Raw genomic sequence first — 26,821 nt, forward strand, 5'->3', positions numbered from 1 at the left:
GAAATGGTTTGTTAATGCCATATTTTTTACGTATCGTCAAATTTTCAAGAATGATTGGTATTGCTAATTTTCTTTATATAAAATACAGGGTGAGTCAAAACGCAAGTACATTATTTTCTCAGTAATTTTAAACGGAACACCTTGTATTTTATATCACTACTGAAAAGTACCGTTACCGTACTTTAATTTTTAGATACGTTCCCTATGTCTAAATTTATTAGTTTTCGAGATATTTTCATTTTTCTATGGACCAGTAGCGTGGCCACCCAAATCACCAGAATTTAATAAACTGGACTGATTTTTTTGGGGTTACGTTAATAATGAAGTTTATAAAATAACTCCAAAAACAAGGGCTGAGATGAAAAATAGAATACAAAGTGTATTTTGAATATTTCGATGTATTAATTTACAAATGGTTCGTAGAGTAAGTAGTTCATTTGATCATTCAATGATCGTTTTTAGGAGTGCATAAATGTGTTAGGAGGTAATTTTGAACACCTTATGTAATTAAATATTAAAAATATTTTATTAAAAGTAGCTTCTAATTTTTTCAAAAATGTTTCTTTTGCAAAATGTATTACTGATAAATTATTCTTTATTTGTTACATTGTTACATTTACATAAAAAAGTAGTGTTTAATTGTCTTCACAAAATGTTGTATTTTGTGTTTGTGTGTTTTTTTTTGTAAAATTTATTAATAATTTTCTTTGTTTATTTGTTGCATTTACATAAAAAAGTAGTTTTTAATTGTTTCAAAAATGTTGCATATTGTGGTTGTGTTCTTTTTGTAAAATGTATTACTAATAAATTATTTTTATTTCTTTATTTGCTACATTGTCACATTGATTACAAGACTGATAATCAGTAATCGTCAATTGTCAATTCAGTCATGGCTTACTTAAAATTTAGGTAAATTTAGACACCTAAAATAATTTGCTCTGAAAAATGAAAATATCTCGAAAACTAATAAATTTGGACATAGGGAATGTTATATAAAAATTATAGTACGGTAATGTTACTTTTCAATAATGATATAAAATACAGGGTGTTCTATTTAAAATTACTGACAAAATAATGTAATTGCGTTTTGACTCACCCTGTATTTATTATTTATCGTATGGCATAGATACAACAAGAACACATAATTTTAAAAAATATATATAAAACACTACATGAAGTATCACAAACGAACATCTAATGTATTAACGACGTTCTACACCTTCGTTGCGGGGTATGCCTCTCGGAGGAAAGGGGGGGAAACTTATATGCAAGCGAAAGTTGGTAACAATGCATCTATAGCAGAATACTCAAATCATATGTTTCAGTTTTGAATACTTTATAAAAATAAATTATAATAAATTACGAAAATTACGGAATTAATTATAATAAATAAATTAAAAATAAATGGTACGGTAAACAATCCTCATTTTTTAATATGTTATTCCTTACAAAAAAACCTTTAATTTAAGCACAAATAATTAAAAATCGTAAATTTGGGTCAAAAGTTATTAACTTTTTAAGAATTCCCATAAGAGCCCATGTTAAAACTTAACTTTGACCCTTAATAGTAATTAAACGGCACGGTAAAACAATTTTTAAAAAATCAAGTCTTAGTTTTTTGAAGTAAACTATAACATACTAAAATTTCATGCAAATCCTTAATTCTTTGCCGAAGGTGTAGAACGTCGTTAATATACTGTAAAACATTTTCGGTCGCATTCAGGAACTCATCGAAAACTCCAGGGTATCGCCTTCGGGAGCATTCCTCAATAATGTGGCGGATGGTCTGCCGTTGCTCACCACAATCACACTCAGGAGTAAGGGCCTTTCCCCATCTATGCAAGCTGTCAGCACATCTACCGGTCCCTGTCCTTATTCTGTTCAGCGCCGTCCATGTATTGCGGGGCAGTTCAAAGCCTGGCGGTTTCTGATCGATACAGGCCATTTGGTGTGATTCCTGTGGTGAGTGGCTCTCCCATTGTCTTCTCCAAGCGTTGGTGAGGTCGAAATGTTCCTCATGTAGGGAGGTGGCCCTTAACAATGGGGGATATCTGGAGCGCAGTCTTTTCATTTCGATATCAAGCTTATCATGGTGGATGGGTAGTTGATGGTTAGCCTCGATTTTTCGATATTCTCTGAGAAGAGAATGACTTCTTCTTAGTTTAGGCGGTGGAATGTGACTCAGAATGGGAAGCCAATAGTTCGGTGTTGGTCGAATTGTACCTGAGATCATTCGCATTGTCTGGTTTAATTGGGTGTCAATGATCTTCGTGTGTTTGCTATTGAGCCATACCGGCGAAGCATATTCAGCCGCCGAGTATACGAGTCCGAGAGCGGATGATCTGAGTACGGAGGCTGAGGACCCTCATGTGGTGCCACATAGCTTTTGGATTATATTATTTCGCGTCTTCAGTTTTTCTGCCGTTCTTTGTAGGTGTTCCTTAAAACTTAAGGTTCTGTCAAGAGTCACTCCAAGATATTTTGGTGTTGAGTTATGAGCGAGTAGTCTGTTTTCAAAGTGAACGGAGAGTTTTTTGTTGGCTTGGGCATTATTCAGATGGAAACAGCACACTTCAGTTTTCGTTGCATTGGGCCGTAGCCTCCATTTGCGAAAATATTCACCCATAACAGCAAGGTCATCCGTCAGTATTGTCTCTGTAACATTCATGTTATTATGTCTTGCTGCAATGGCCCAATCGTCAGCGTACCCAAATTTCTACGAAGTTGTCCTAGGTAGGTCCGCGATGTATAAACTAAAGAGTAAGGGTGCCAAAACAGATCCCTGTGGCAGTCCATTGCTGAGCTTCATTTGGAAACTTCTTAAGTTGCCCATTGTGACGTAAAAAGGTCTGTCGGTGAGCATGCTATCAATGAGTTTGGTTACCTTTTGGCACGGGATGGCACGGATCAGTTTGCAGATTAGTCCTTGTCTCCAGACGGTGTCGTATGCAGCTGATAGGTCAATGAAAGCGACGGATGTTTTTTGCTTTCTTTGAAAACCTGCTTCGATATGTGTTGTTAGGGATAGGATCTGATCTGTGCAGCTGCGGTTAGGTCTGAACCCTGCTTGCTCAATAGGTATCACCCCCAATATGGTGTTACTAATTCTGTTGTGGATTAAGCGTTCCAACAGTTTATAGACACAGCTCAGCAGTGCAATCGGTCGGTAGTTTTGGGGTTGATCATTTGCTTTTCCTGGTTTCAATATGGCTATAATGGAGGCCTTTTTAAGGAAATGGGGGATTTCTCCTGATTTTAATATATCTGTGTAGAAATCAGCCAGCCATTTCCTAGCATATTTGCCACAATGGAGTAAAAATTCTGGATGTATTTATCGGAGCCGGGTGCCTTTCCAGATTTAATTTCTGATATTGCTGAGGTAATTTCTTCTGGAGTAAACTCGTCAGAGTATTCAGATGTAGGCGGGCATGCAGACTTTAATATTTTTAGGTCATGTTTTACTTTGGTGGTGTAGTCACGATCTCTAGGTGCCCTTGAGTTTGCTACAATGTGGGAGGCCACTCTATTGGGAACTATTGGTACTTTGTCTCTAAATGAGTGTCTGCTACTACCAAGTTTTCTAAGTAAGGACCACGCTTTTCTGCTTGATTTACTAAAGTCTAATTTTCCACAGTTTCCATCCATTTTTGCCGTCTGGCTGCATCCAAACTGTGCAGCAGTTCATCCGCAATTTCTCGGTCTTGGCTTTCGTTGTATTCTTGATACAATTTTTCGCATTTTTCATCCCATCCTGGGACATAATCTCTACGATATCCTCTGGGTATAGTTTTCTTCGCTGTAGATATAACTGCGCCAACAAACCTCATATAGTTTGTACGTGTTGGGGTTATCCATCCGAGACATTTGTCCAATCTCGCAGTAAAAGTCGCCCAGTCTGCTTTTTTAAAGTTCCACCTAGGTCGAGGGAAAGATGTTATTATTGGTATTTTGATGCCAACTTCTATTACAACTGGTCTATGTTGGCTATGTGGAAAATCTGGGAGCACTGTACGTGAAGCTGCCAGGGGTTGATTGTTTTCGTTTGTGGAGACAAAGCATAGGTCTGGGTTGTATTCTCGCCTCCAGGCTGCAGATCGAGAAGTTCCCCTATCTTTAGCGTCAAAGACTAAATACGTGCCAGCCCCTTCGCTCCAATTTACCAAAGCCTCGCCGTTTTGATCACTTTGTCTATACTTCCAGAGTTCGTGATGGCTGTTAAAATCTCCAACATACACTGAGGGGTGTGGGTGGGCGTGAATAACATGCGGAGGCCACAGGACTGCCGGTGGTTTATAAATATTGCTGACAGTAATTTCGCCAATTTGTATGGTAACCGTATGAATGTTATTTATGTCTGATGTAGAACATATGTGTGCATTTTCTATTTTGTTCCGTACATAGGTTGCTACTCCATAAGCTGGATGGTAAGTTGTACCCAGTAAATCGTAAACATGAATTCTTCCTCTAGCGAGAATTTGTTCCTCGTTTTCTACATGGGTTTCCTGAATTGCGACTACGTCGATATTATTTTCAATGAGTACCTTTTGAAGGTACTCACATTTACTTCTACTAATACCTTCTATATTTAAATGGCATATTCGGACGCTTGGTCCGAGTCGTTTTGTTGCTTGGTCCTGAGAAGGTCCCTTTAAGTTGTTGGTTGGAGGCATATCTTATTATTTTAATTATTTTAATGTGTTCCTTGCCAGGAGATCTAGAGATTCTAGATTGTCTGGCTGCCTATTGTGCTAGTTCATTTAGCATTACCCAGGGTGCACGTGTAGTATTCTACTACGGACGCGAACTAGCTTTACACCCCACTAGCACTCACCCTGTATTTTATATAAAGGAAATAAGCAATGTCAATAATTTTTGAAAGTTTTGATAATAAATAAAAAAATATAGCATGAACAAATCATTGCTGTTGTGCTTATTTTTATTTATACAGCGAGTTGAACTTGTTACGATTTTCATAGAAAATTGGTTATAACTTTGTAATTACCCTGTATAACATAACAAACCTTTATATTTTTGTGATGGAGAAGTTAACAGGATTTCGAATTTAAAATAAAATATAGGGTGTTCCACTTAAAAAAACCTAAGTTTGGTCTGCCACTGTGTTATCGAACACCCTGTAACATTCTAACTAATTTTGTAATGTGAAGCTCAAAGGTGGCTAAAGTTTTTGTTATTACCTTTTATTGTTATCTATTACTATAGCGGAGCTATTGAGCTTTACCCACTAATCAATCACCCTGTATATTATATCTAATAAACAGTGATGAGCGTGCTAAGAACCGGCGAAATTACGCAAACGATGGAAAATATTGAAGTTGTGAAATAAAAAGAGATAAAACTATTAGAGGTGGGAAATTATCGATAGAAACCTATAATATTACATTACATCACATAGTTTCCACCTTTAGACGTATCAGAGGAGTATGACAACTGTCAATGTGACAGTAGCATTCTATAAAATACTCCTGTCACAGACGTCTAAAGGTGCGAAACTATGTAATGTAATGTAAATTTATAGAAAACTTAGAATAATTAGAAAACATGAAGTAAAATCTTCGGTTTGTTAAATAAAAAATTATTTTTATTAAAAAACCCTCCATATGGATTATAAAAACATCAGAAAGTTTTCGAACTAGTCAGATCATCTTCAGTGACATTCTGAATAGTAATTATTGAAACTAGCCCACTAGTTAACACATAGCTTTCAAAATTACATAGTTATTGTTTAAATTGTACTATTGTACTACTACACAATGCCGATGTTAATAGATTATGATATTAAGTAGTACTCGAAACAGCCTTTCAGCTGTTTTAAGTAGGGTAGCCATGCTGCTTTCGAGTTCTACTTAATATCATAATCTATTACGTAACATATCTATGACATAATCATAATCTATTATATTTATAGGTTCCTATCAATAATTCTACACCTCTACTAGTTTCATCTCTTTTTATTGCACAACGTATTATGTTTTCCACCTTTTGCGTTATTTTGCCGGTTATTAGGGCGCTCATCACTGTGTTACAGAAATATCGCTCACTACTATGACGAGTAAAGCTCAGATTTGTAGATCAATAATAAATCTATAAATTAATGAAGAAAATTAGTAGGTTAATTCACCATAAAATTACTTAAATGGAGCGTTTTTTCTACTTCCTGAAAAAAGTTGATTTGTGTGTTTTTACCTTTTACCTTTCAACCGTCGACATCAATTTACAATCAAAGGGTATCCCCCGTTAAGATAGGCAAAATGCCCTCACTCCCAGAATTCAATTTTTTTCATTTTTTTTACGTTCTATGCAATGGGGAACTTGCACATTTTTTTTTATTACATAATAATGTTCAGTTTTGTATAAAAATGAGATTTCCAAAATTTCCCGCTTCAAAAACTCATAATAACTTAGAAATACAAATTTAAAGTCTTCTTTATTTTAAAGTAGTTCAGACGGCCCGTGACGTCACATAGTTTTACATTAGTTTTTTATATGGTTATATCAGTGATGTGGGAGGGTTATATGTAAGTATATTCTTCTTCTTCTTCTTTAGTTTATTGGCCTCCACCTACTTGGGTATTTGGCCACAGCATCGTCGCGAAATATGGGAAAATATTTATATTGTAATGACATTTTTTTATAGTATGTCATTGTAATAATATAAAAAATATACCAGTTTGTTGGGATTGGAGTTTACAGTTTTTGAAGGAAAAAAGAGAAAGATTAATATGGAAAATAAAGAAAAACTTTATAAGTATTGTTTAGTGCCATTCTGTACAAGTGCAAGCATTCAAAACCCCAATAAAATATTTATTATTTATTATAAATTATCAAATATATTTATAAAACTTAGTGTCAGTGTCAAAACGAATGCCAAACCTATGAGGGAACTTACACATTTTTTTATTACGTAATATTATTAAGTTTCCTTTAAAAATAATATTTCCAAACTTTCACGCGGTAAAACCTCATAATAACTTAGAAGATAATTTAAAATCTATATATTTTTTTCTGTTTTCTGGCCTTGGTTTAGAAGAACCCTTAGCCAATGTAAAATAGTTCAAACGATCAAAAACGCTTGTGACGTTACATAACTGTATTTTCTACTGGCGTTTATAATGTCTAATTTAACATTATATACAATTTTGTTTACTTTGTTGGTGCAGAATGTACATGCACAACTATATGACGTCACTATGCGTTTTGGACCACCTGTTTTAATTTGAATTTTTAATCGTCTTTAGGGGCCAAACGAAAGACAAAGAAAACTTTTTTTATCTTTGATACATGTTTTAAATTATGTTCTGTTGTGATTTATAACATTTTTTTCGAATTTAAAAATTTATGCAAGTTCCCTATTAAAAAAATGAGATTACGCGAATTTTTAGCTCGCCACCCCTTATCCCTCCCCCACAGCCAAAAACGCAAATTTTTAGATTTATTTTTTTTTAGTAGGGTTACAATTGATTTACAACTTCAAAAAATTCACACGTGTAGGTGAGGCTTTTACAAAACATGTCCATTTTTTATGGACCCGTAGGTCGAGTGTACATAACCTCAAATTTTTGTTTTAACTTTTTAAAGTTTTTTTTTAAAAACTTTTTTAAAACCTATAACTTTTTTCGAGATGGCTGCAGGTCCAATTTGCATGTTTTGCATGTTGTGTATTTTATCATAAACTATCTTTCTGATTTTTTTCAGATTTTTCCGTCAACTGCGCCATCTCGAAAAATCCGGAAAACTGTTTTTTAGGAGGTTTTTGGGAGATTTTCTTCATTTTATAGACTTCAAAATTGACCAACTTAAGGATTTGTTAATAGATTATGTATAATTTGAAATAACTGAGGATTTTAGGATATTCAAAAATTGGGCGAAACACTTTTAAACTCCCCAAAAACCATGTTTTTTAAAGTGTTGTAAGGGTTTTTGCGGGTCTAATCATATTTTTTGAAGTCGATACAGCCTGAATATTTTTTTTTATTTTTTTACGTTCTATGTGATTAAAAAATTAAGACTAACCGCAATTTTAGTCCACCACCCCCTTCCCCTCAGCCAAAAACGCCAATTTTTAGATTTTATTTTTTTTTAAGTTGGTTTGCAATTAAATTACAAACTACAAAAAATTCACACGCACAGCTGAGGATCTTATAAAACATTTATTTTTATGGACCCGAAGGTCGATTGTACATAACCTTAATTTTTTTTGTTTTTTTTTAATAGGTACGTGTAACTTTTTTTTGGTGATGGCTACATGTCTAATTTTCTTTGTCATAAATCCTCATAAAATTTTTAAATTAATTGCAACTTAACTAAACAAAAAAAAAATAGAAATATTTACGTTTTTGTGGGGCAGGGGGAGGGGGTGGTGGTCTAAAAATGCGATGAGTCATATTTTTAAATCACATTAACGTAAAAAAGTAAAAAATATATTAAGATCTCAAAAAACATTAAACCCGCAAAAACCCTTACATAACTTAAAAAACATGATTTTTGGGGGGTTTAAAGGTGTTTTGTCCAATTTTTAAATATCCTAAAATACTCAGCTATTTCAAATTATACATAATATATTAACAAAACCTTGAGTTGATCTATTTTTAAGTCTATAAAATGGAGAAAATCCCCAAAAACCCCATAAAAAACAGATTTCCAAATTTTTCAAGATGGCGCAGTTAACGGAAAAATCTGAAAAAAATCAGAGAGATAATTTTTGATAAAATACACGAAATGCAAAAAAAATTGGACCTGCAGTCATCTCCAAAAAAAAAGTTATAAATTTTAAAAAAGTTAAACAAAAATTTGAGGTTATGTACATTCGACCTATGGGTCCATAAAAAATGGACATGTTTTGTAAAAGCCTCATCTACACGTGTGAATTTTTTGAAGTTTTAAATCAATTGTAACTCAACCAAAAAAAAATAAATCTAAAAATCTATGTGTTTGACTGTGGGGGGAGGGGTAAGGGGGGTGTCAAGCTAAAAATCCGCTTAATCTCATTTTTTAATTACATAGAACGTAAAAAAATGAAAAAAATTGAATTCTGGGAGTGAGGGCATTTTGCCTATCTTAACGGCGGGTACCCTTTATTTATTTTCCTGTAGGTTCTGTTGACTTTGACATTGTTAGGCACATGCAGTATCCCATAGAGTATCCCTCATCCAGTGATTATGAACTGGTAGCTGCTATAAACATCCCACCAATGGGTCTAAAGGTTTACTATTTAGAAAAAGTTAATGATAATTCCGTAGCTATAGAACCGCAGCCAGTTACAGGAAGTGATCCAGTCTTCTTGAAAAGTGGGGTAAATATTTTTAGTTTTTTTTAAATATTATGATAAATGGTAATCGTAAAGAATAGTAAATCTCCGTGTTTAACAAATTTTCGCTTAAATGTTGACGGAAAATACTGTAGAAACAATAAAATTTCAAGATTAAATTAAACATAATATATCAAGCAATTAACCGGAAGTAGAACCAGAATTAGATATTTGAACTCGATTAAATTTCTAACCGCTAATACCATCTTTGAATTATAAGCTTTCATTTAACACATTTGTCATTATATCTCGTTTTAATAATGAAAGAATAATTATATTCGCGGACAGACGGATGGACAGACATGCTTGAAACTAGAAGTATATTATATTTGTTCTCGTCTTGCTAAGACGTGTCGAATAATATCCCTTCCTGAAAAAGTGACTCAAGAGGGAAATGATCTGTAGCTACTGGGATGTTCTTACTCATTTCCTGATTTTAACAAGGCTATTACTTTAGATTTTCTATATGATTTTGGAATTTCGCAGGTTTTACAGAATGTGTTGTAGTAATGCAAGATTAGATGTTAGATGCCTTATTTGTTCATTGTATATATCATCCATACCTGCAGCTTCCCGTTTTTAACTTGGTCATACCGTCGTGAAGTTGTTTTAGTGTAAAATGAGTTCCTTGGTGGTTTATCCCCTTCTTCTTCTTCTTCATGTGCCTTGTCCGTTGCGGACGTTGGCTATCCTCATAGCAATTTTAATTTTCTTTGCGGCGTTTCTGAATAACTCGATCGATGTTAGTCCAAACCATAGGCGTAAGTTTTGAAGCCATGAGTGTCTTCTTCTTCCGGGTCCGCGTTTGCTTTCTATTTTACCCTGTATTATCAATTGGAGTATATGATATTTATCATGTCTCATAATATGACCGAGGTATTCAAGTTTCCGTTTCTTAATTGTGAAAGAGATTTCTTTCTGTTTTCCCATTCGGCGCAGTATCTCTACGTTGGTGGTGTGAGTCGTCCAGGATATTTTGAGGATACGTCGATACATCCACATTTCGAATGCCTCCAGCTTTCTCATTAATGTTTCCGTCAGTGTCCATGCCTCTGCGCCATACAGCAAGACTGGAAATACATAGCACTTTAGCAGCCGCACTTTTAGGGGGAGGGATATGTCGGAATGGGTGAATATATTTTTCATGTTGTTAAATGTTGCTCTGGCCTTTTAAATTCTAGATCGTATTTCGGTTGTTTGATCCCATTTCGAGTTGACGACTGTTCCAAGGTATATATACGAGTCAACGTGTTCAATTAGTTGGTTTTTTATCTTCAATTGCCTGGCAGGTTTTTGAGTTTTGCTGACCAGCATCTATTTTGTTTTATTTATGTTGAGGTTAAGTCCTCCTTCTTCACTCGCTCTTTGTACCCTGTCCATAAGATACTGAAGTTCATTGATACTACTGGCAAGTACGACTGTATCGTCCGCATATCGGATGTTATTTGTCAGTTCTCCATTGATTTTTATAACTTCGTTCGCTTCATCCATTGCTTTTTTTAAAATTTGTTCGGAGTAAATATTAAAAAGAAGAGGGCAGAGAACACATCCCTGTCGTACACCTTTTCTGATATCAATGCTCTCTGTGGACGCATTGCCGATTTTTTCCCAGGCTGTCTGATTCCTGTAGAGATTTGCCATAATTCGGATGTCCTTATCATCAATTCCTATGCTTTGTAGAATTTCAATTAGTTGGTGGTGTCTCACATTGTCAAAGGCTTTCGAGTAATCTACAAAGCACATGTAGACATCCTTGTTCATTGTGACCTAAAACCAAATTGTGACTCATTGATTTCCGCTTCACACTTGTGTTGTAGATTCTGTTATATATGATTTTGGTGAAGACTTTGGTGATATGATTAATTATATAGGCTTATCAGTCTATGTTGGTCACACAATTAAGGGCCGGTTGTTCGAACGCTAATCAACAATGATCATTATCAAATATTTAATTACTGTCACCAACTGTCAATGTCAACTTTGTTTGGGTTGCTGAAAACATAATTGATTACAATTATGTAATTACTTAATCAATTATGTTAATAATTGTTATGTTAATTGATTAACTAATCTCATAATTTTAATCAATTATGCTTTCAGCAACCCAATAAAAGTTGACATTGACAGTTTTGGTGACAGTAATTAAATATTTGATAGTGATCATTGTTGATTAGCGTTCGAACAACCGGCCCGTAGTGTTTGGTTTTTTAGGAATGGCCACGAAGGTTGATTGTAACCAATTTTCCGGAATTCTGCCGCTGTCGTATATATATATATATATATATATATATATATATATATATATATATATATATATATATATATATATATATATATATATATATATATATTATTAAAAAGAGTGGTTAGGGTTTCTAGGAATGAGTTGTCCGTTTCGCATAAGAGTTTTAGCACTTCAGCATGAATATTGTCAGGTCCTGGAGATTTGTTATTTTTAAGGGAGCATATTGCTTTTTCTACCTCTGAATTGAAAATGGAAGGACTGATTTCTTTTCGGTGATTTCAATTGAGTAATTATTCGGGCGGTCTGAAGCAAAGAGGTTTTCAACATATTGCTTCCATGTTTCTAGAATCTTTGTTGGTTCTGAGATCAAAATTCCGTTGGTGTCAAGTATGCCCGTTGCTGAGCTGTTGTATTTTCTTTTATTTGTCATTTATTTTATCTTCTCGTGCATGTTTTGGTAATCGTATTTCTTTTCATATTGTTCAATTTCTTTGCATTTTTCCGACAGCCATTCGTCTTTAGCTTCTCTGATTTTTGTTCTTATTTTTTTGTGTATTTCTCGATACTTTGGTTCGTTTTTGTTTTTGTACTTCCGTCGTCCTTCCATCATGTCAAGGATATCCTCAGTCATCAATTCCTTTTTCTTCACTTTTTCTTGTTTCAATAGCTGCGCACATGTTGTATGTATAGCATGCTCAATTTGATCCCATGTTTTACTTACTTCAGATATATTCTCATTTATCCTGTTTAATTCTTTGTGTAGGGATTCTTGCACTTTTCCTCTAATATTAGGCTTAGAGAGTTTCTTAATGTCTATTCTCTCACTTAAAGCTTTTTTCTTGATACGCTTCTCTTTTACTTCGAGCTTGCATACAACTGGATTATGGTCTATTGACACATCGGCTCCTGGATATGTTTTTGCAGATTTGATTGCGTTTCTATATCTTATTGGTATAGCGATGAAATCTATTTGATTTCTTACGATGTTCTCCGAAGTATCTGCTGGTAATTTCCACGTATAGATTCTGCGGACAGGAAGCTTAAATAGGGTGTTACTAAGTATCATTTTGTGTTCTTGACAGAAGTTAATAAGACGGTGTCCTCGGTCATTCCTTTCTCCTAGCCCGCAGTTTCCAACTATATTCTTAACTTTACCTTGGCCAATATTTGCGTTGAAGTCGTCCATTATGATTGTTATCTCATGTTTGTTGGTCATTTTGATTAAAATTTTCAGTTCTAGTTCTTTAGAACCGTTGGATATACCGAGAAAATATTGTTTTCTACATCTCCTGGGGATAGATTTCCTAGATACATTTTTTATTACCTCTACAAATTTTTCGTCGTTTCCTAATTTTGGTTTAAGCTCAAACTCTAGCATGTCCATATAATCTTACTTTTTACATAAGATATTGCTTGTTTTAGAGTTCAACACTACGTTTTGATCCCACATCTCGCACTCACAACGTAACAATAAACAATCGTACAGAAAAAATAACACAAGATTTCTTATTTTACCGAAGTAACAACGGCTCTGCAGATGGAATCAGTTCTGGAGCTTATGTCTTTAGACAAGTAGCTGGTAACCCACCAGTAAAAATTTCAGAAGATAATGATGAAGCTTCCTATATCAAAGGCAAAATGGTCCAAGAAATTATACAACATTTTGGTAAATACGTGACACAAACCATAAGACTACACAGTGAAAAAGCCAACGATGATAGTATAGATTATGTTGAATTCGATTGGATGATAGGACCTTTAGATAACAAGACTGTGTAAGTATTGTAATTAAATAGTCTTTTGTTAAAATATGTTGTATATGTTACCTATGTATTAGGGATATTCCTCATTTTACAGATTTCAGAATAGATCAAATCACGGTTTGGATGAGTACCTGAGTCATTTAGGACCTTCAAAAATGGGAGAAACAAGTTCAAACCAGCCAAAAACGTGCGTATTTTTTTTGAATAGCCTAAAGGACTCAGTTCCTTCAAAGTATATATAACCATAAAAACCCCTGATTTGATTTATTTTGAAGTCTATAAAATTGGGAAAATCCAAAAAAACCTCTAAAAACCAATTTTCAGGTTTTTGAACATGGCGCACCTTTCGTAAACATCTGAAAAAAAAACTAGAAATATAGCTTCTAATAAAATACACAAAATAAAAAAAAACAGACATCTCAAAAAAAAATTATACGCAGTTTTCCAAAAAAAAAACAAAATGTATTTTGAATTTATCACATAATAGGCACACTTAACAATCTTAACATACGGTTTTTTGAATATACATAGACATAGTTTGTAACAGCCTCAACTATGCCTCAACTAAAACGCAAAAATGTCGTTTTTGACGTTGGGTGGAGGGGAGAAGGTGATGGAGAGTTAAAATTTAGTCTTATTTTTTAATTACCTAGAACGTAAAAACATGAAAAAATTGAATTATTGGAGTGAGTGAATTTTGCCTATCTTAACTGGTCTATTACATCTATTCCTTTTGCCTCTATTGGTGCGACATTCTGACTTGCCTGGCTTGGTAATGAAACTTCTTCTTGAAGTTACTTTTAAACCTATTTGGAGACTTACATCCAAAATAGAAACTTTTCGATTTGTTTGTTTATTACGAGAGACGGACTAAAGGCGACTCACGGTATATCAGCACGTGGTCTATAGCATTATATTGTTTGTGAGGATCAACACAAGAGGGAGTTCGCTATTCAAAAATGTCTGTACTTGAGTAGGAATAGAATTAGGTAGTATTCAGGATTGGCCTAAGTATTATTTAAAATTAACCGTCGCAGTTATCGAAAGATACAGTGAAAAATATATTATTTTTCGCATCTAAAAAGTTGAACATGCTACAGTTACATTTTCTTCTTATGTGTTCACTCCTCTTTGGATCTGTCATCGTATTTGCTGTAATTCTTATCAGTGCTCCGAGATCTACTGTTCCCAGTAATATTTGTGTTGTGGCTGTGTCGGGTCTTGTTTCTAATGCTTATGTTGGTCTTACACTGTCTTTATAAATTCTTGAGTTTTTCTGTACTACATCCTAACAGTCTATTTGCTTTTTGTACTTTTGATCTCTCACTTGTCTGTCCAGGTAGCTATCCATAGTTGGAGATCTCATTTAATTAATCTCATTTAGTTAACTAATTTAATGCACAAAAAGCTTTAAATAAGTCTATCATTATGATGTGTAGTATTTCTGTTAAACTCAGGTTTTCAAATTTCTTTTATCATCTTAATTTTAGAGATATTAAGAATAACATCGGAAAAGAAATTATTGCACAATATTCCTTGGCTGGTATTGAGAGTTATCACTTCTATACGGATTCAAACGGAAGACAAGTGGTTGAAAGAAAGAAGAATGATATTTCTTATACTGACTTAACCAAGGAAGCATTCAGTTCAAACTATTATCCAGTTACATCATTTATAGCTCTTAAAGATTATATGAACGACCTTAAGTGGTCGATTTTGACAGATCGGACTCAGGGTGGAGCTAATATAAAAGTAGGATATCTGGAGTTGATGGTAAGTTCCAATAAAATTAAATATCTTTAAAACATTACAAAGACTGGTAAATTTTTATGCCACAAAGAAAATTTAACAAATACTGGACTATGAATTATTTTTTTCAAAGTATAATTCCTCTGCTCTTGTTCTTGCTCATATTTGAACGGTAATATTCGGTGACAACTGTGAAAACGGTATTTTATGAAAGACATACAATATGAGACATAGCAAACAGATATCTGGTGATAAAGACGTGATCATCATCATCATCCAGCCTCAAAAGGCCACTGCTGAACATAGGTGTCCTCCTCTTGTTTCCAACCCTGTCTATCCTGCGCCGATCTCATCCAGTTTTTATTAAACCTTCTTAAATCATCGGTCCATCTTGAAGGCGGTCGACCTACGCTTCTCTTGTGTTCTCTTGGTCTCTATTCCAATAACCTCTTTGTCCATCGCCCATCTGCCATTCTGGCTATGTGTCCTTCCCATCTCCATTTTAGTCTGGCAATCCTTTCGATGACGTCAGTTAAAGACGTTAAAGACGTGATACCTCCCATAAAAATAGGAAGAATCACATATGAAGGTCTTCTACCCAGATCGCAGCAGAACAAATCCTTATATTACAGTAAAGTCATCAATTCTACAATCACAGTTGAAAGCCAAAATTTAGATGTAATGAGTTTTGCCCAAAAAAGTGCTTCGTTTTTTGGTTATGGCACGTTAAAATATTCGATTTGGAATTTGACGAATATGAACCTATGTTTCATCAGCTTTAACTCTGCTTCTACTAGGTATAGTGACCTAATATATACACCATGTTTTTCACTGTTTTACGTGCTATATTTTTGATAGAAATTTTTTTTCGACCAAATACTTACTTTTTGAGTTATTTGCGAAAACCGTCTGAAAACGTAGTTATTTGTAAAAAAATTAACATATTCACTCGCAAATAACTCGAAAAGTATTAACTTGGTGAAAAAACTTTATAGAACAATAGTTGCTTAGAATTAGTCATTTTATCCATTTCCGGACTTACTTCGAACATATATTTTTTACCCCCAAAAGGGGGTGAAACTCACCCCTGGGGCAAAAGCACACATCGGCACAATATCACTTTTTTTCTTTGACTTGTTTGCTATGTGTTTGCCAAATTTCATGTCAATCCAAGCGGTTCTTTAAAAGTTGGAGGTTTTGCAATATTTTTCCTTTAAAGAACGTACTAATCTTAATTTTCTAGCATGTAATGGTGTTCCTCCTAAACTAGTCATAATCGAAAGTCCGAACAAATGCTCAGCTTGCTTCTGGAACATTTACCTTAGGAGATGCCATCATTTCAGTATAATTTTTATTAGATTGGAGTTAGTATGGTGTCACTTACCGATTTAAATGCGAAGACTTACACATCGTGCTCCTATCGTCAGTTGTCGCACTTAAATAAGTAAAAACCACCAAATTATGATGTCATTTCGACCTCATTTTGTCTCATTGGACATGAATAATAGTTGTGAACAAACACAAACATGCAGACCAACAAAATGTCTTAATGTTGTTCTGAAGCTATTTCCTTGTGGCATTTTTACAATTTTAACTATTTATAATGGGAAATAAGCCACAATTTTACCAAAAAAATGATTTTATTAACGTTTCGAAGCCCAAATCGGGTTTCGTTTCGTCAAAATATAAAATACTACTAAAATAAACAAAAATGTTGTTGCTAAGTAAAAAAATTCTTCTAATAATTTATTTAACCTGACTCATTTATATTGGCAATTCAGACGTATATTATACATTTTAAAGTAGAAGACTTTTAAAGATATCGCCAATATTTATGAGTTGCATACCTGGGACGACTTTACTAAAAGATAGTTCATTCAATTACATGAAATCAGTCCCAACTCAAGAATATCCTTCACAAAAAAATCATTGCATGTGATCTGTCTTTAAAAAGACAACCAAATGCAACGATGACAGTAAAATTCTCGCGTTAGAGATTCCATAGTAAATCACGAGGGAAAACCAGGAAAAAACCTCGTGATACTATCCCGACATCGTAAGTATTTGGTCTTACATTTAATTTACTTTCAAAAAACTAATACCAAATTCTGACTTTAATATGTTTAAATTATAAATAATATTAATAATACATAGATATACAATAAGTAATACTAAAATATAAAATTTGTACTAACTCGATATGTTATTGACTTACTAATTGTGGTATTTTCTTTCTATTGACTTCCTCTTTCAGTATGGGTAACCACATCCTACTGCATTCTACCGAAGAATTTGTGACACAATTGGTTTTATTTCGCATAATTGAATGCGAACAATTTGATTTAGGTGAAACATCAAGACCATTAAACGTTAGAATAAGTGAAGATCAGTCTTATATTAAAAATAGAGAATTTGATAGATCTCAAATATGTCAACACGCATGAGATAATGAACATAGAGTTCAGTGGAGAGATTCAAGTATAGTCCTGAAAGAATCAGATAGTAAAAAGGGAAAATCAAAGAAGCGGCTCTAATTATGCTAAATGAAACCAATTGTGTCACAAATTCCTCGGTAGAATGCAGTAGGATGTGGTTACCCATACTGAAAGAGGAAGTCAATAGAAAGAAAATACCACGATTAGTAAGTCAACAACATATCGAGTTAGTATAAATTTGATATTTTAATATTACTTATTGTATATTTATCAGTAAATTTATATATAAGGATAAATTTACTGAGCACTATACTGAAACTCACAACAAAAATACTTATGGAGAAAATAATGGCGTGCATAAATATATCGGATGAACAACAAGGATTTAGAAGTGGAAGATCATGTAACGATGCAGTTTTTGTGATAAGGCAAATAGCGTAGAAATCATTAGAATATAACAAACCAGCCTTTTTCTGTTTCATAGACCTAGAGAAAGCGTTTGATAGAATCCAATTAAAAGATGTGATACACCTTCTATATGAGAAAAATTTACCACTGGATATCATAAAACTGATAGAAAACATATATGTAAGAAATAAAATAGAGATGAAAGTCAATGGAATAATAACAGAACCCATAGAAACAAACACAGGAATCCGGCAAGGAGATTCACTAAGCCCTCTACTGTTTAACATAATATTGGATGCAATGATAAAACAAGTGAAGAAAAAAAGAGGGTACAAAATGGGCAATAGAGAGATAAAAATACTCTGTTACGCTGATGACACCGTGTTAGTAGCAGAGTGCGAAGACGACCTACAAAGATTATTGCACGAGTTCAACATTAACGCAAAAGAAATGAATATGACAATATCAGTCCAAAAAACAAAAAGCTTAGTAATTGCCAAAGAACCAATAAGATGCAAATTGGAGTTAGACAATAAAATTATACAACAAGTAATGACTTTCAAATATCTGGAAATTAATCTATCAGCCGACAACAATATCGAAGAAGAGGTAAAAGACCAAATAATTAAAGCCAGTAGAACGGCCGCATGCCTAAACGACACAATTTGGAAAAACAAACACCTAAGATTGGAAACAAAGGCCCGAATATATAAGTCAGTTATTAGGCCAGTTATGACTTACACGGCCGAAACAAGACCAGATACAAGCAAAACACGAAGACATCTGTAAACCAACGAAATGAAGATCTCAAGAAGGATTGCTGGAAAAGGACTACAGGATAGGGTAAGAAGTGAGGAAATCAGACGCATATGTGGAGTAGACAATATAAATACCTGGGTAAAGAACAGAAAAGAAGAGTGGAATGAGCACATAAGCAGGATGTCTGAATCAAGGATAGTAAGAATAGCCAGGGACAAGTCACCGTTAGGCAGGAGAAGTATAGGACGCCCAAGGAAAAGATGGAATGACAACTTAGGGGCAGAATGAAAGGCACCGTTGAAGAAAAACAGGCAGTACTGCCTATATAAAAGAAGAAGAAGAAGAAGAAGACTTATTGTATATCTATATTATTAATATTATTTATCTTCTTCTTAAGGTGCCTATCCGTTCCGGATGTTGGCGACCAGCATGGCTATCCTAACTTTGCTTGCTGCTATTCTGAATAGTCCGGTTGTCGATGTATTAAACCACTTTCTCAGGTTTTGAAGCCAAGATATTCTTCTTCTCCCTGGTCCTCTCTTTCCAAATACCTTGCCTTGAAGAATGAGTTGCAACAAGCCATATCTCTGTTCATTCCTCATAACATGGCCAAGATATTCTAGTTTGCGCTCTTTGATTATGTTAATAATCTCGCATTCCTTGCCTATTCTACGTAGAACCTCAATATTAGTCACACGATCCACCCACGAAATTCTCAAAATGCGCCTGTAACACCACATCTCAAATGCCTCGAGTTTTCTCAAAGAAGCCTCGGAAAGTGTCCAGGCCTCTACTCCGTATCTCCGTATTATTTATAATTTAAACATATTAAAGTCAGAATTTGGTATTAGTTTTTTGAAAGTAAATTAAACGTAAGACCAAATACTTACGATGTCGGGATAGTATCACGAGCGTTTTTCCTGGTTTTCCCTCGTGATTTACTATGGAATCTCTAACGCGAGAATTTTACTGTCATCGTTGCATTTGGTTGTCTTTTTAAAGACAGATCACATGCTAAGATTTTTTTGTGACGGACATTCTTGAGTTGGGATTGATTTCATGTAATCGAATGAACTATCTTTTAGTAAAGTCGTCCCAGGAACACAACTCATAAATATTGGCGATATCGTTTTAAAGTCTTCTACTTTAAAATGTATAATATACGTCTGAATTGCCAATATAAATGAGTGAGATTAAATAAATTATTAGAAGAATTTTTGAAGTTATACTTCTTTAGGTACGAGGGTGAATTTTTACATTCCCTGGCGCATGCGCACACCGATAGTAAGAATATATTAATAGTGTTTTTAGTAAATATATTTATTATAATTTTTGTGTGTTTGGATTTGTCTTCCTAGGGAATAAGATATTTTATAATAATAGTAAGTATATTTAAAGTATTTTTGTATACTTCACTTGGTCTAATAAATTTGTCAGTATGTATGAGAAATCTTGTAACCTGTCAAAGCCAAGGTGAATCTAGCTCAGTGGTAGAGCGTATGACCGGAGATCGAGAGGTCCCCGGTTCGAATCCGTATGTTTTCTATTTTTTTTTATTTTTGGTATTGTTTTAATAAAAATTTTTAGAATGTAAGTAAAAATTAGTTTAATCTCTAAATAAAATACAAAATCATATAATAGAAGTATAACTTCTTATGTGCGTACAAAGTACACACACATTATTTTTTTTACTTAGCAACAACATTTTTGTTTATTTTAGTAGTATTTTGTATTTTGACAACGAAACCCGATTTGGGCTTCGAAACGTTAATAAAATCATTTTTTTGGTAAAATTGTGGCTTATTTCCCATTGAAAATAGTTGATAACAAAATGTCTGTAGAAATTTTTTCACATACGTGACAAGCGTACAAAGGTGTCATTTACTTTGATAACCATGAACGAACGCAATTCATTAATTTTTGATTTCTGTCCTTACGCTTACGAAATGTGCAAAATTTAAACGATTAAATTTTAACTATTGAGTATTGAGATACTATAAGTTCTCGTGTAATAAATACCTAAATTTTGTAGTAACCTCATTTTTTAATGTTTAAGCTTCACAGAAGAACTTTAGAAGATGATCACAAAGGCATTGGGGAAGCGCTTCAAGAAATGGAATTTGGCAAATATGCTGTTACCCGAGGTTCTCATTATTTGACGATGAGTAACGTTAACAATTTAAAAGTTGGTAAGTTGACAAGAAAATAGGTGTATCCTAGATATGTGAATTTTTAGACACTTTCTAGTGGTTTATCGTTTATATAAAAATGGTAGTTTACATATAGTAGGATTTTGAAAATACCATGGATCCAACGAGTTACGAACTCAGAAGTGGTAAGAAGGCTACAAAAAGGATTGTGAGGTGATAAAAAACATCAAAACAAGAAAGCTGAAATATTTGGGCCATATTACTAGAGATGCGAAATATGAGATATTATGGTTCATAATGCAGGGCAAAATTAAGGGGAAAAGATCCATAAGTAGAAGAAAAATGTCCTAGCTGAGAAACTTAAGAGAGTGGTATAGTTGCAGCTTAGTAGATCTTTCAGAGCAGCCGCCAATAAGGTACGAATAGCTGTGATGATAGCCAAACTCCGATAGGAGAAGGAACTACAAGAAGAAGAAGGTAGTTTACATTATGGTTTTTGCTGATTATCATCGTTTTTTTTAGTAAAATTAACACTCATTCCGAAATTTCTTCTAGTCATTTCATTTGATTCATTAACCTTTGAAGTCCTGCTGATAAATATCCCATTTACCAAAAGTTCCTCTTCAGTATTTGTCAAAACTCCTCCTAAATAGGTATTGTACCACTCTTAAAAAAACATGAATTTTTAGGTTATCCACACTCAATCTGCGGATATATAAAAATTAGTTTTGTAAAAGCCCCAACTATCCGTGTGATTTTTAAATGGGAATTTTTTGCCTATTTTACTCAGATCGTTACCTTTGCTCCCAGTTTTTTTCAGAATATCAATAAGTTTACTGTGGGATACTTTGTCAAAAGTATCCAGAAAAGCAGAAAAATACTTATATCATTATTTACATTCTTAGCTCTATCCTCTATTTTAACCTCTTCCTGAGTTGCTGAAACTTAATTTTTCCTCCAACTATTGTGCTGAAATATAATTTATATAGATTTCCACTTTCTCCTAAGCTTTTCTCTTTTCAGGGGGCGCTGTTCTTTACTCTTCTTCGTCACTCATTTATGTACATCACATTTTTTTTTTCACCTAAACATTTCTCTCTTAAGTTAGGTACCTGCCATATAGTCTTTCCGTCTTCTACACGGTTTTCCTCGACCTCTTCCTCCATCAACTTCTAACAGATATATCCTTCCTTTGTCCACATCGTGTTCATTTCTACATATAACGTAACCACAGCATTGCAGTCTTTGGTCTTGAATCTATCTTGAGTTTGTAGTCACCCCGGCTCTTTCCCGAATCAATCTTTCCTGATTCTGTCCCTTCGAAAGTCTCACCACACTCTTGTACACCTTTCGTTTTAACCCTTCTTCAATCAAAGGATAAGTACCCCACTCATTTTGAAACAGTCTCAAAAATCACAGCCTAAATATCGCAAAGTCCGACCCTGTCGTTATGGATAGAAATACGACGTAATGTAACACCCAAGGCGTTTCTCATAGACCACCCGCAAAAGCGAAAAGATTAATATTCTACGAAATGCTACATGCCTAAGTGGGTCATTTGGCTATTGCAGTAAGTAGAGATACAAAGAGATTTTAGGGCTTTGGAGACACGTTTCCTAGGAGTTGTTTATTCTGTGACAGGAAGTTGTCTCATAAATAACCATAGTAGGATATTGCTAAGTGCTCAGTTATAGAATTCTGGGAATCCAACAGAATTGCGACGTAGTAGAATTCGTGGAAACCCTTGGATGGTTACAAAAAGGATAGCGATTGTGATTGGCCGAAAAAGAAACTTATGACAATAATAGGATGGCCTAAGTAGTACTTTCCAACCACCCGATTGGTAGGGAAATGTTTGGAATGATGACTATTGGTCAAAGTAGGTTATGACTGTTAGATTGGGAGTTAACTTTCTTTTTTTGAAAGTGAGAACCAAGTTTGAGAAGGTCGAGAGAGTCAGTTCCATGAGGGCCGCCACCAAGTGAAGTTTAGTTTTGAGTTCCTGGAGGGCCATCATCATGTGCAGTTAAGTTCCTGTAGTGCAGCCATCGAGTTAAGTTTAGTTCTGAGTTCCAGTCAGTTTTTTAAGATGTAGTTACCAGTTTCCTGGCCGGCTGAGAACTCAGCGCGGCAATGCAGTGTGGTGGATGAACGGAACTCCGACAATTTTCGTTGCTATCAGGCGAATTGTCGTTAATTTGTAGATACCATTTTTGGTATTTTGTTTTTTCGTGCAGTCAGAATCAGGAATGATGTCGTATAAGCTTTCTTGTTTTGTTTGTTACTAGCTCAACCCCCCAGTTGAATACTAAGCTTAGAATTAATTTTTGATCCAGTTTAATGAACCTTAAATAATTTTGTTCGAGTTGAACGCAATAGTTTTTTGAGAATGCAGAATGCATACATAGCTGAATTTTTCTATGTTAACGTTTGTAATGAACTATGGATAACCTAATGTACTGTTGCTGTAGCTATTAACAATGTGAAGTGTTTTTCGCGTAGTGAAATAGCGTTTTGGACTTGCGGACCAACCGGCAGACAGAAGAAAACAGGTCATTTTAAAGGTATAATTTTTATGTCTGTAAAACTTTTTCGTTTCATCTTTGTTTATTTGGTAATCTGGTCTCTAACTGTAACACAGAGAGATCAGAGATTCATTTTTTTTGTATTTAATAAATAATGTTTGATTTTCAACATATAAATTTATTATTTCTTTCCTTCTCTCTTGTATCGTAAGAACATTAAAAAATTGACTGAGTATAGAATTTTGAGTATAAAGTAAATAAGGTAAGTTACATTATAATATTTTGTATATTATGTTTATTTTTTATTTGACTATGTGTCTTTGTTTTATTTTGATTTATCTTTCTTTGTTTTATTTCGATTTTTCGATCTTTTTAATTTTTCTAAGCTAATAACACCTTATAAATCAACATATCAACATCTTGTCCAATTTTAATTATTTCTTGTTACATAAATCACACCTTTGACGTAGGGACGTTACAATTTTCTTCCAGTTGAACCGGCCAGCCTGTATCCCGTGGTCAATTTCTTGATCTAACAGTGTCCTATTTTTCGTTATATAGGAGCCAAGGTATTTAAATTCTCCTATTCGTCCTAGTTTTTCTCCCAGCAATTCTATATAACCAACTATTCCTCTTCCTCAAATCCTCTTCATCTCTCCAATAGCCCTTCCCCAACCCTCCAACTTTTCCTCCAACATGATTTTGCTTTCCTCTACTAACACGATGTCATCAGCACAGAGCATTGTCCAAGAAACCTTCTCCCTTACCTTCTTTGTCAGTACATCCATAACAAGTTTAAACAAGTAGGAACTTAGTGAAGAGACTTGATGCAAATCAGCCCTCATCGTCACTGAAAAAATTTAGGTCAGTCTGACACAAGACAGGACTTTATAGTACGCTCCCTGATACGAATCTTTCACGAGCCTACATATTTCTCAGGAATCCATTTCTCTCCCATACATTCCCATAGCTCTGGTCTACAAACCGTGTCGTATGCCTTCTCAAGATCAGTAATGATAATATAATTTATTTAGTGTTTCTTTCTTTATCGGTTAATATTGAGTATATCCTGTTTGTAAACCACCCGTACAAGCTATAGAAGAAAGCCAGTACACTGCCAAAAGACATCACATAACAAAAGAGTAAGCCCCCAAACACAAGCATTAATGGAAGAGTGGAGAAAAATGCAAAGTAATAGAAATAAAGAACACCACGAACTTAGAGAGATAAGTAAAAGAGTACAAAAATCTATTAGGACGGACAACCGAAAATATAAAAACGAACAAATTCAACAAACAATTGAAGATAACAAGAGCCTCAAAGTTCTAAGAAGAAAATTAACAAATGGCAAAAAAGAAATAACCAAATTAAAGGATAGAGATGGAAATATCATCATCAACAGAGATGAATTATTAAGGGTAGTAGAAGACTTCTATACAGAACTGTACAACAGCCAACAAAACCATGATGAGTTACTAGAAGATTCAGGAAAAAGGTTAGTCAACCAAGGATCGGAATTGATGCCTGATATATCAACAGACGAAATCAGGAACGCATTGAAAAAAATGAAAAGAAATAAAGTTCCGGGAGAAGACAATATCGTTATAGAAGACGTAAAGATTGGAGGAGACAGACTTTTAAACAACATAAAGGAATTGTTCAACTTATGCCTGCACCAAAGTGAAACACCTACAACAAGATGGCACAGTGCACTTACCATCTTATTACACAAAAACCTCGAACAACAGACCTCGAAAATTACGGCCCATAAGCCTATTAGACCACCTCTACAAGTTATTCACAAGAATAATAACAAATAGACTGGAAACAAAATTGGATTTTTACCAACCTAGAGAACAGGCGGGTTTTAGGAAAAACTTTGGCACTAACGACCACCTACACTGCATAAAAGGAATTACAGAAAAATACAACCGGCCATTGGTCCTGGCTTTCGTAGACTTTCGCAAAGCATTTGATCCGATTGAAATTAACAGCATAATGAGAGCATTGGAGGAAAGTCGTATAGATTATCGGTACTCCAAACTGATAGCGAACATATACAATAATGCAACCATGGCCGTCCGACTACACAAAGATACCAAATCTATAAAAATCAAAAGAGGAATTAGACAGGGAGATACGTTATCTCCCAAACTCTTTAAGGCAGTTTGAACATGCTTTCAAACAATTGGAGTGGGACGCCAAAGGAATAAATGTCGACGGTGAAAGGCTGTATCACCTACGATTCGCAGACGACATAGTTCTTATAACAGACAACTTAAAAGAGATTAAAACTATGCTTACTGAGTTAGATGCCGCCTGTAAAAAAGTTGGTTTAAACGTAAATTTTGGAAAGACACAATACATGACAAACCTGGTACCAAGCGAAAATCCAAAAGTCGACGTCAACGAAATAGCATTGGTCCATAAATATAAATACTTAGGGCATGAAATCCAAATTGCCAGGGACAATCAAACTGCTGAATTACAGAGAAGGATTACCTTAGCATGGGCCGCATATGGAGCTCTATCAGACATCTTCAAGAGCAACTTGCCAAATTATTTGAAAAGGAAGACGTTCAACCAATGTGTGCTTCCAGTCATGACTTACGGCGCTGAAACATTATCGTTAACCCAGGCCACAGCAACGAAACTTAGAGTGGCCCAAAGAAGAATGGAACGGTCACTACTTGGACTGACTCTCAGAGACAGGGTCAGAAACGAAGAAATCAGAAGAAGGACAGGCGTCACAGATGTCATAGAGCGAGTAGGATGGCTGAAGTGGAATTGGGCGGGCCATGCAGCCAGAATGAAGGACGGGAGGTGGACCCAAAAAATTACAGTGTGGAGACCAAGAGAAGACAGAAGAAGTAGAGGTAGACCACCTACACGATGGACAGACGACGTCAAAAGGATTGCTGGGAATTGGTTGCAGAAAGCCCAAGACCGACAAAATTGGAAGAAATTAGGGGAGGCCTATGTTCAACTTTGGATGCAGAAGGCTGGATGATGATGAAACCACCCGGGTGTTTCCTTAATGATTTATTAGCATATATTTTATTTTTTTGTATTTTATGAGTTATCTAATAATTAACAATTGAAATGTTTTTTAGAAAGAATTCTAGCACTAAACAAATTGTCTCAACCATGGGTATTAACAACTGACGCTACATCTGAAGATCTGGCTCTTGATAAACTACAGAAAATGATGAATTTCCAGGTAAATATAGTGTAATATTTTATTGAGTGTCCAGGTTTTTTCTTTGACCATTCGGTAGGTACTACATAAAAGTCTTTATAATGCTACATAGCAATACATTTACGTATATATTTTTTATTTTCATGAAATAATCACTTTGAGAATAATTTTGTGCACTCTTTATTTGATAAGTTGATTTACTTCTTTTAAAATAATCGAGTTAATAATCATCATACCTCGTTTTTGTGCGTATGAAGCCACTG

The 26,821-nt window shown here is 34.4% G+C and overlaps 1 protein-coding gene across 1 annotated transcript in view; it reads left to right on the forward strand.

Moving 5' to 3' along the window:
* The window catches only part of LOC114332057 (lysosomal alpha-mannosidase), a 91,658-nt gene that overhangs the window by 57,483 nt on the left and 7,354 nt on the right, over positions 1-26,821 (forward strand). Inside the window, exons 11-15 of the mRNA XM_028281764.2 lie at positions 9,111-9,310; positions 12,993-13,345; positions 14,824-15,106; positions 20,741-20,873; positions 26,473-26,579. Coding sequence (XP_028137565.1) covers positions 9,111-9,310; positions 12,993-13,345; positions 14,824-15,106; positions 20,741-20,873; positions 26,473-26,579 — 1,076 coding nt within the window. The remainder of the gene's footprint in view (positions 1-9,110; positions 9,311-12,992; positions 13,346-14,823; positions 15,107-20,740; positions 20,874-26,472; positions 26,580-26,821) is intronic.

This window comes from Diabrotica virgifera, chromosome 9 (genome assembly GCF_917563875.1).
Source record: "Diabrotica virgifera virgifera chromosome 9, PGI_DIABVI_V3a".
Taxonomy (NCBI): domain Eukaryota; kingdom Metazoa; phylum Arthropoda; class Insecta; order Coleoptera; family Chrysomelidae; genus Diabrotica; species Diabrotica virgifera.